General features: G+C 38.2%; 1 protein-coding gene across 1 annotated transcript in view; it reads right to left on the bottom strand.

The window, feature by feature from the left end:
* Positions 1-352: 352 nt before the first annotated feature.
* Positions 353-11,974, bottom strand: part of LOC139456081 (putative ammonium transporter 2) — a 52,636-nt gene continuing 41,014 nt past the window's right edge. The window contains exons 3-9 of the mRNA XM_071237596.1: positions 10,492-10,774; positions 10,126-10,197; positions 8,170-8,229; positions 5,317-5,393; positions 2,458-2,571; positions 1,816-1,937; positions 353-1,033 (exon numbers count right to left, since the gene is read on the bottom strand). Coding sequence (XP_071093697.1) covers positions 353-1,033; positions 1,816-1,937; positions 2,458-2,571; positions 5,317-5,393; positions 8,170-8,229; positions 10,126-10,197; positions 10,492-10,774 — 1,409 coding nt within the window. The remainder of the gene's footprint in view (positions 1,034-1,815; positions 1,938-2,457; positions 2,572-5,316; positions 5,394-8,169; positions 8,230-10,125; positions 10,198-10,491; positions 10,775-11,974) is intronic.

Genomic DNA, 11,974 nt, shown 5'->3' with positions numbered 1-11,974 from the left:
TTTTTGTGGTTTTATACTAGTTTCATATCTATATATGTGATAATCTTGTTCATTACTGTCATTTGTCAACGAGATTTATAGCCTTTAAATAAATGAATTATTAATGTAATAATAAGTCATAATATGACTGAAATACTGCTGATGTGACTATAATTCTCAACTGAATAATATATATTTGGTCTAAAAAAGTTATGATCACTGTTTGGATTAGCCTACATACGCAAAGACAACATGCGTATTAACAGTAAGTATAAATTATGCTGCAGTCGTATAAGGACGGGCCCTCATTTGTCAGAAACGTCAATCAGGGTCAAGCACAAGGCAATACCAAAGCTACCACAAGGAAAGGCAGTCAAATGTATGTCATTTCAGGCATCTTGGGACGAACAGCATGATCTGAATGAAGTGCCTGTGGTGTACCTTCCGTCATCTTGTCCCTCCCTGTTTCCCTGGGCCCGTCGATCCACATGCTGTAACAGTTCATATCTGGGCCCTGCCTCGGCGTGTTACAGTGAAAGCTGCCGTTCATTTTACTGTCTGAATGTCCAAAGTCTTCATACAAGAAACCATCCCCTACGGCCCTAGGAACGCCACCACTGTCGTTTGAATAAGCCTGCCCTTGATCGCAGGGTTTGTCATCTGGATCTAGTTTATGAGTCTTCCATAGGCGACCTTTCATGTAGAAGTGAAATCTTTTGAGAAGGCGCCTCTTGGGCATCTGGTAATGTGCTTGGTATCTCTTGTAGCATTGGTCTGTATGTTTACCGAGGCTATGCGTGCGTTGACCACTGGTCCGGCCTACAAGGAAATCCTCCTCGTCATCATACACAACCTTCTTTGTTTTCTTGTCGTAGGTAGCCTCACCAATCCCGTGTTCGATCATATCAGCCCCTAGTATCTCTTCACATAAAGGGACCCGAAGACCAATAACCATGTCAATTATTTTCAGAAATATAAATGAGGTCGCAAAAGACCATCCGATCAAAACGACTACAGCAAGAGTTTGAATGCCAAGCTGGTGAAAACCTCCGCCCTGTAAACAAATGAGAAACTTAAATCAATTGACGCAACACATTGCATATTTGAATTACACTAAACGTATAAGCATTTAAATGGTTAATCTGTGTACGTTTTATTTGGCATACATTGCTTTCTACATGCAAAATAACATGAACATGTTTCTTTATCAAATTGCCACTTATCCGTTCTGGCACTGTGTAGACTATTCATTTCATTGCCGAGCAAGATTTCGAGCATGAGTTCAAATCAGTGCCACTCTTTTCTGCTTCGCCTCGTGAATGGCAGATGTTGATAACAAATGTCGATAAAGGTAATCATCTGGATTTAGTATCATCTAACATGCCCCTTGGTTCATCTAAATAACATAGGCTGATAATGCAATAAGGGTCAGTTAATATGCCTACATGTGTTTCAGATATAATCATGTGAGGGCATTGACATAGTGTCAGATTTCTATTGACAATGAATATAATAAAAGCGATAGAACCATTTCCATTACGACTACTCTTTCAGCACACCTTTCAGTATAAACAAACAACCGTTTGTTTGGTTGTATGTATCTTTCTTAATAAAGTAAAAAACAGATTGCATACATTTTTTGAAAACTGAAGTCTTTACAATTAACATTTATTTCCATTTTTAAATCTTGTAGAACCAAACGTCGGATCTGTAAAGGGTATATTTAGATTTTAATCTGAAGCGTATGAATGAATGTGTTTCACCTTCCTCTCGCACTGTTGTTAAACATAAACTGATAGAAACATACTAAAATCAACATAAGTGTTTAACTCTTACAGCGAGGACACCATCGTGCACGTTGTAAAGTTGAAGTTCGCTTGCAAATGAGTCCTTTCTCGACAAAAACCCTGCCGCGAGCAAGCTCCAAACACCGCCCACAGCATGGACTCCAACACAGCCTGCAAGACAGGTAATGCGCAATTTCTCAGATGGCGGTTGCTTGTCGCCCACTCAGAATTCACCATTTTCATAAAGATATAAGTCGTGCGTTGTGACATTTGTTTTTCTTTTGTTCCTGTTTAGGAAGACACTACTATGGGTACAAACGAGTCTAAAATTGTATCAACAAAGGGGAATTAAGTTTGACAGAGGAATTACGTTACTTCATGCATACAATTCGAGGTCATATAAACGAAATATCCCAATGACAATTAAAACATGTCATATGTCAATGAACGTATTCACACTGCAAAGAGACGATTAAATTAATTGAGCAATACAACATGATTCATTTCAGTGCATGCAGACACATAATGAGATGGGGATATCAAATGAATGATAAAAATATAATCCCTGTTACCCGGGGTCATGAGTTTTTTCAGGAAGTGTGATGGAAGCTTTTTCACAGCGATAGAAAACTAAATCATGGCGCATAGCAGGGTGAGATATATGATAGATATTTAGTTCTTAGACTCTTACCAACAGGGTCATCAATCTTGAGCTTCTCGAGGACGATGATACCAAGTATTGTGAGACATGCCCCAACTACTCCGATCAACAACCCTTCCCAAGGATGGGCTATTGCACACGTGGCTGAAATGTACAATTGAGTTCTTGTTTAAAGGATTGCAACGTATATATCCTTTGATAATATCATCATCATGTGCAGGTATGATAACTAATTAATCCCCTTGTTTCACGATTTTTCTTCATTTCCGCATAAAATAATTAGTGATTAATAGCCTGATTTTTTGTGACAAATGATCAGTTTGGATCGCATAATTGTTTTATTTGATCGCATTATTTCGTTCATTTGTCGCATGAACCTTAATGAGTGAGTGAGTATGGTGTTACGCCGCTTTTAGCAATATTCCAGCAATATCAAGGCGGTGGACACCAGAAATAGGCTTCACAAAAAGTACCCATGTCGGGAAACGAACCCGCGTCTTCGGCGTGACGAGAGAACGGTTTAACCACTAGGCTACCCGACCGCCCGTGAACTTTATGAATTGCAAATTGAGATACAGTTTCGATTATATGTTTACGTACATGTATTGATTATAAATTCCCAAATGATAGCAAAACAAGCACTTCCACCCCTAACATATAAGTTAGTCAACGTAGAAAATGAAGAATAGGTGGATGGAGGTTGCTCTCAGCCAGCGGAACTCCTGCGAGCTTCTGTTCTGCCTCCCACTGAAACAATGGCACCCGGTAGGATGAGATTTATTGTGGAAGCAAACCATCAAGCGGTTTATGGCAGTTTTGGGTGTATGATCTCCAGAGAGTTGAGAACGCAATATTAATAGGATTGCACACTGATCCGTTAGGGGTAATGATACTCATTCGTGATGTAATAGTGTCGCAGTGGTTTAACATGCTGGCAAGTTGCCTCGCTTGACGTGTTCGTGACCCTCTTTTAAACTCTTGGTTTAATTAGAAGTATAGAGCAGCTAGTGTGAGGTCCCACGTGGCTGGAATAACCCTAACGTTTTAATATTTAATCATTATTGAACTACAAAAATTAAGATTGTTGAGAAATAATGTGGAATTGAATGCATAGGCGAAAGGCTAGTGTGAAAGTACATTTTTTTCGTGAATTGTTCTTACCAATATTTCACATAAACATACATAAGCAATTGATAGAGAAGGAGAAAAATAAGATACACAAATTAGTCTTTAAGGAGGAATATATTTGACCGTTTGCTGCAGAAGTTAGGATCCCTGACTCTATACTTTCCATATTGAAATTGTGGTTTTGGAGTGAATTAGATGGTTAACATCAATACTGCTATATTTTATAGCAATATATTCTTTGATAAATAATAAAAATGCGATTCGCAGGAATGCTTGCCCTGGGATCTTCAAGCAGGAAAAAGTTTATATCAGTATCTAAACGAGAATTAGTTCTGTATTGATAATACTTTGCAGCTTGTTGAATGAAATAATTTGTTTTCTCACACAGAAAAGAAAGGTATTCATGAGTTGCTATTTCACTATCACAAAAGGTGCAAAGGTTATCATTACTCATGCACATTTTATATAAAAACGATTTTGTTGTAAGGATTCTGTGAAAATGTTATTTATCATTCCAAAACAACCTCCAAGAAAATCAGAGACAGACATTTTTAGTTTTGTTACCCACTTAAACTGATGGGTATCTAATGATATTCCTCGATTTTTACTAAATCATTTAATATTTATATATCAACAAGCGATCAGATTCGTTAACTATTTTAGTTAGCAAGTTGTAATTTAAACCTTCATTCACTTATTTAGATGTAATTTTGTCAAGATTTGAGCCATTGTTTCGGTTTATAATGTCAAATCCGGAAATAAAGGAGATAACTTTCGTCGCCAGTGTTTGAATTGGTCTTCTAGATGTAGTTTGATCCATTACTGTTGCATGTATCAAATGACAGATATCACTAAATGGCATACTAAAGACTTTCGTATGTCATGTTTGTGAACGTGAAAGAACAAAATATTCATAGAAGAGAATTATCTCCATGTAAACTAAGGTCCTAGTATATTGTTTTTCCTCACATGTGTGATTCAGCGGAGGCCTAAGGTCTTTCTAAAATCATTTTCGGAGTCTCTTAAACTATTTCTTAAGGCTAAAATAAAACCATCGTTATTCTACTCTAACGTAGCCACACGACATTCAAAGCGAAGCATGTATATTTCGTAAAAAAAATCCATCGCCGGGCTATATTCACTGATTTTTTAAGAAGAATTTCCTAATATCAATTAACCATTAACACTGGACCAGTGGATAGCCCCGTGGGAATTCCACGTTAAAATACATCCCCAGCAACTGATGCTTATCGAATGAGTCAATTACGTTGATTGTGTGCCAGGCTTGTGTGTCATCCGCATCATAGCCACAAAAATGAAAAAAATAGAGAAAATAGTTCTGCCCGATATCTTAGTTTCAGATAAACAATGCTTAACGAGTCAAAATGCTCAAGAAATTAATATCTACTTATGCGTCAAACCGGCTTTAGGCGGATGACTCATTTTACAAATATCCAGCATAGATGGGCCCTGAGTATTTCTTTGGCTGAGCTGTTGAAGTCTACTTTAAAACGTCAACGCCACAGATAACCAGTCTCGATTATCCGCCGAAACATATTCCATTTGGCGGAAAAGGCAAATTAGCGGTGAAGTCAGTCGATGTAATGGTGTTCATCTTGTTGCCTCTATTTCACAACATGTTCGCGCGATTCTTATAAAACTAATGTAATTAATGGAATAAAAATTTCCATGCGCATCGGTAATTATATTATATCATTTTGACCTGTAGATCAGTTGCTGCGCAAATGGCATTAGACTCACCAGTTATAGCAACAAGTGATCCAAGGATGCTGTTAATCAGATAACCCACATCAAACTGACGCTTCTTCACAATGTAGCTGAAACAAAAAACAGTGATGTGCTAAACAATCGTAGGTGACATATAAGTATGTGATCGATGTCTATCTGTGAATATTCACTCGCGTAAAACTTAGCATTGAATAAGTTTGGGAAGTACGTCAGGTTGTTCTTATGTTTCGTTTGTTTGTTTGTTTGTTTGTTTATACGCCACACTCAGCAATATTCAAGCTGTATGACGGTGGTGTGTAAATAATCAAGTCTGCATCAGACAATTCAGTGATTGACATCATGAGCATAGATCCTTGCAAGTGGGCTACGATGACTTCACATCAACCAGGTCAGTGGCCTGACCACCTGATTCCGCTTCTTACGACAAGCATAGTCGCCTTTTACGGCAAGCATGGGTTGCTGAAGACCTATTCTACCCCGGATCTTCCGGATGTCTTATGTTTGTTAATAATAGCATTTGCACTGTAGACGTGTTCAATGATAATGACTTCTGTAGACATTGTGTCTCTTAAAACATGCCCCCTTTTGTCTTTGACCAGGCTGGATTGATAGTTAAACACCATTTGCCAATAACGGAACTATGTGCTGATGAAAGAACAATTTCACGAAATACGTGTGTCGCCAGCGGGATTCGAACCCACGAAGTACGCATCGAGGGCGAAGGAATGTAGTCTTCTGCAACGGCGAAATCTGATCATTTCAACTACAAGAAACGTGAAGTAACCTATGCCAGGTGAACAGGACGAACATCTTCAGCCGCATTTCATTAGTGAAGTTAAAGCATTATTGTCACCTGATCTTCTGGCTTCACGGGAACCCGTTAGGACACAAGTAATTATTTTCTTAAACTGACTTAATTTGATATTGACCATAGGATTACTTACACTTGATCCCAGATTACAATCCCTTCCAAAATACCTCGCGAGGGTCAGATGACAACCAATTATTGGGACCTGATCAACCAGCCAGCAATACGAAAGGCGATTTCCAGTGGCTCTTGTAAAGAATAGGTCTTCAGCAACCCATGCTTGCCGTAAAAGGTGACTATGCTTGTCGTAAAAGGCGACTAACGGGATCGGGTGGTCAGGCTCGCTTACTTGGTTGATGCATGTCATTGATCCCTATTGCGTGGATCGATGCTCATGATGTTAATCACTTGATTGTCTGGTCCAGACTCGATTATTTACAGACCGCCGTCATATAGCTGGAATATTGCTGAGTGCTGCGTTAAACAACAAACCAACCAACCAACATGCGTGAAACCGGTTGAGTAAATTATACAGCTCATCTTTGGACTTTTATATATATATATATCCCTTTTCATTGTACATGCGTCAGTTTCACATGGTACGTTGCTACCATCACTTTTTGAAGCTAGGCGTCATTGGTGATCCGATCAGTGTCGCTCATATTTCAAAAATAATCACATCAATGTGAAATATAACATATAAGAACGGTTGAAATCACTCACCTGTCTCTGGTATACGTACACGCATTATGTTCATCTGATTTTGTCATGTGCAGCGGTATGTATACCATCTAGATATGCTGTACTTTTCGAAATACGAAAGTCAAAGACCACAAAGTGAAGTGATGCATACTCTTCAGAATTTAACATTATTACGTTTTGTAGTGGTAATTAGTATTCTGGTGAGTGAGTGAGTGAGTTTGGTTTATCGCTGCGATAAGCAATATTCTAGCAATACCACGGCGGGGGACACCAAAAATGGGTTTCACACATTGTACCCATGTCGGGATTCGAACCCAGGTCTTCGGCGCGTGACGACCGAACGCTTTAATCAATAGGCTACCCGACCGCCCCAATTGGTATTATACGTACCTCTCATCATAATGTACAGTCTATTTGGTCATAGTCGAAAAGGTGAAAAAAAATTCTCATGACTAATATACACTCATCTATATGATACGAAATTTGCCAGTACACTACAACTAAACTAATTACTTCATTTATAACTTGCAGTGGTTCAGTTTACGATTGTGGATTCATATCATCCACCCCATGCCCATATTTATTTCACATGACATATCACAATATTTGAATGGATGTGTTCCAGCAAATGTATTTGAACAAAGCAGAGCCGCGCCTAAAACATAATCATATTCGTTACACTAGTCTGAAAGAGTATTGATATCTAAACCTAAGTACCATACGTACTCAAGCCTACGTTTACGAGTGGAGTGCATTACACTTTTTGTATGGGTATATACGAGTAGTCTTTCATAAGGTATCAAATGTAACAACGTGCAACAGTTCCATGTATTAAACTGTACAGAAATAATAGCTAGGGCACATGCAAGTGAAACCTGCGCATCGTGGGAGTCCACGTCATAGGTTTGCTATTCGATGACAGTCGATGACTCAGCAATCAAATGGGACAGATGTGAAGATGCATACAACAATATGAAGATCGTTTCTGTGATCTTGTAGTTGTCTGGTTATTTTGAGAGCATCATGCCGACCGGAACGCATGCAACCCTTGATTTGTTTGAAGATTATTGGCTTTAACAAATAAGCCATCTGGAGGAAATCAAATATACAAAAGGACCTTTTCATTGAATACCAAGACCATATATTTTGTCCTTAATCAATCAATATGATTAGGGTAAGCATAATTAATCCACTTGATTGCAGACTATGATTATGATCTCAACGACGAACCTCGAACAACCACCACATTAAGGTCCTATCAGTGTTAACAGCTTAAACACCACTCCTTACTCATGATTAGAAGTATACCAGTGATAGTGATAAGACTGTTTCAAGCATGATAATATTACAAATACCTCAGGAGGAGTCCAACAATCCCTCCAGATGTCGATGCACATATAGTCGAAACAGCCGATCTGTAATATGAAACATCAATAAATTTGACATCGGCATAGAAAACACAATACTCACATAAACCATACCGTACGCACTGAGCATCCGCATGCAGTACGTGTATTATTTTCATTGCAGAAAAATATTAATCGCAAAAAGGTTTCCTTTACGATTTAATTTTCTTCATGAAAACTTTAATTTATTAAATTCGGGATATCTTTAAGTGAATTAAAACATTGTATTTATATACATAACAAAAATTAAAGTGACATGTATCGATGGTTGTGTATCACCATTATCACTGTTCTTGTGACTTTTTAGAATATAGTAAATAAAATATGCCGTGTACCCATTTATATGTTTCTTTATAGGATGGTTTTCGAAGACAAGTATCCTACTAACAACTTTAGAGCAGGTAATATGGAACTACAAACACAATCATATTAAGGCCTCAATTGATTCTATTTTCTTTCGATTTACTTTTTACGCTCTATATGTTGATCCTTAGCAGAGTGCTCACTTTGGCCAAGTTCCAAGCAAGGAACCGATATCAAAAGACGCGGAGATTCCTAGGAACCAATAAAAAGGCTGTTGTTCTACAACTATATTCTGATCTGCTCATTTGAATCAGGAATAAACGTGGTGTTTTCATATTTGCGGGATGTATTGAGTATTTGATTCTAAAACTTTCGATCATACATGATTGTGTAAACTACTAAAGATATTAGTTATTTTCAAAAACAACTCTGTCGATGTAAATTCTCACAGTTGTGAGACAGACTTGACGTCGCCCTGGGATGTTATGACGTCACTATACAATGAAGGATATTACATATGCGTTATGACTTGGTCAGCAAAATGTGCACAGACAAAATAAAAGTGTCGAAGTTCTTCTGATATAAATTGATTTAAATTAATTTAATTGACGTGGTATCCACGAAACCGAATAGCACGTTATTTCTAAATTAGTGAATCCAGGCTTCGAATCCCATTGAATTACATTTTTCAATCAATAAGACTGCAGTACATACTCCCATTAGTTTTACAAGAAGGGTATACCAGTACGTAATGAATTGGACGTTGTGGAAGCTGTTACTATTCCATGCTTGGTTCTGAACCTACTTCTGATCCTGACTATAGATGGAAGGCCAAAGCCTTGCAATTTAGAGACATTTCTTCTATCACCAAGTAGGGTTGGGACAACAACTTGGATTTATCAATAATAATTACAACACTCTTAAGGAAAGTGTATGGCTTTGCATCCTGCACATCGTGCCATTGTCGTTTCTGAAGTCTAATTGAGGTTTTGCTTGGAAGGTGTGACTGTCAAAATCTGTGGTTGCATCAGATTCCAATAATGTAATGTCATGATGACATTTTCAAACTCGCTAAACTCTGTGTACAAAGATTTATCCGACAATAATTTGCGTTCTCATAACAAGTGTTTCCAAACAGCGACCGATCTTCTATAGATCTACCTCGAACGCCACGGGCTAGATGTCTATTCTATTATGACAAAAGCTAGACAGAACGTCAATGGCAGCGACAATCTAAATATGCTCTGGGGACCGCCACTCTCTAAATATTTTATTTCGAGTTCAATGCGTTAGATTTGAGCACTCAACTCAAACACATCATTGGATCCTGTTATACTTTGGAGTTGCTCCACAGAGTTGTCATCATTTATATTAGGAAATGTATATATTAAAGATGTTTAAGCAATTATATACATGTACATGTGGTACAGTACCTGGCTGTCAAACTCCACTTCAACAAAAGGTATTTCCTTTCAACACTTTTAGAGCAGATGGTATGGAACTACAAACACTATTATGGTAAGGCCACAACAAATTGATTCTACTTTGGGGAAAATGCTTCATACTTTCTACGTTCTACGTTCTAGGTATAATGTACAGTACCTGGCTGCCAACTTCCACTTCAACCCGGATATTCCAAAAGTGCTTCCACAATTAAATCCAAGCCAACCCCACCTTAAACACCAAAGTTCTCACACTCTTAGCATGTAGTTCTTGATCTCACGCACGCACACACACACACACACACACACACACACACACACACACACACACACACACACACACACACACACACATATATATATATATATATATATATTATTTCTACATGTTGTTGATTCTAACATCTACTGGTCTGTTTGTTTAATTTTTTTCCACTGTGAGTTCTTCAACCCTTTAAATATATTCATATATTCAGTAACATATGTTGAAGTATATTTAAATCGATCGTATTTATAGTGAGCTTACCACAGCATAAACATGCCAAGCATTGCATTTGTAGGCGATCCCATTTGAGGGGCTTTCTTACTCTTGAAGCGATTGTGACGAGGCTTCAAAAGAAGAGTGGACACCAAGCCAGTGACCCCTCCAACTAAATGCACTGGTCCTGCTCCAGCGATGTCAATCACACCCATAGTCTGTAACCATCCTTGTTTACCCCAGAACCAGTGGGCAGGGAAACAGTATACGAATGTATTCAGTAGGGAAAATATGATGTACGCCTCAAGCTTTGTCCTCTCCGCCATAGCGCCTGTGATGATAATCAAGCGTTAGATATTCACTACCAAGTAATATATAGGTTATATTTGGGATTACGCTGTCTTTGTAAAGTACAGATTCTAGTACATATTGGGTTGATTAGGTGTCTCACTCTGAGAGTATATTAATTTCAAGTCCCGGATAGGGCTCAACACAAAATGTACTAGAATATGTACTTTACAGAGAAAGTGTACTCCCACATATAGCATATGTTACGTTTGACCACTTTCTCAATGGCATCGTGTATTCATACCTAAAACCAATATAGTTTATAAACTGCCGTCATACAGCTGGAATATTGCTGAGAGCGGCGTTAAACAACAAACAAACAAACAAACAATATAGTTTATCAAATACAAACTTCAGTAACTGAATATCATACCTGCTTTTATAGCATGCGTCATTATACTTTGTGTAAACCATGGTTTGCCGAATGAATGTGTCAGAGTATGTGTTGCGGGTTTACAAATTATTGAGAATTGTATGACCTCAGAGAGGCCAGTACTTTATTTTTGTCGGACAATCATATACAAACATATTTGAATACAGTACACATATTGTATATACAACGAAAGTACAACTAGGTGTCCGGGATAACCAAATCGTCTCCTTCGTGAGTCGACTGTATACTGAATGGGTTTGATAGATATTTTCCAGCCAGTACCATCAAAAAGTGTATCTTACATATATATATGTAAAAGTAATTACTTTTATTGCTCACGTCTGTGGTATCTTGTTTATGGAAGATCTTACTGTGGCATGACCACAAACATAATGAACAATAAAAAGTTTTACTTTTACATCGTGTGTAACCCCAATATTCCAACTGACACCAGGAACAGTAAAGGGTCAAACTCAGAGATTCAGTTACCACGGGATAACCACGAGAAGACAACGGACATGGAAGGATTGGCGTATGCAAATAGACATCGGGTATGGCTATGGGATTGTACGTTTCCATCACATATGGGGGCGGTCGGGTAGCCTTGTGGTTAAAGTGTTCGCTCGTCACACCGAATACCCGGGGTCGATTCCCGACATGGGTAGAATGAGTGAAGCCCATTTCTGGTGTCCCCCACCGTGATATTGCTGGAATATTGCTAAAAGCGGCGTAAAACCATACTCACTCACTCACTCACTCCATCACATATGAGACAATCGTTTTAAAATGAGTGATAATGAGTTATTAGCC

The sequence above is a fragment of the Haliotis cracherodii genome, unplaced genomic scaffold (genome assembly GCF_022045235.1).
Source record: "Haliotis cracherodii isolate W230 unplaced genomic scaffold, xgHalCrac1.p SCAF_1, whole genome shotgun sequence".
NCBI classification, from domain to species: domain Eukaryota; kingdom Metazoa; phylum Mollusca; class Gastropoda; order Lepetellida; family Haliotidae; genus Haliotis; species Haliotis cracherodii.
This window is presented reverse-complemented; position numbering and strand designations above follow the sequence as displayed.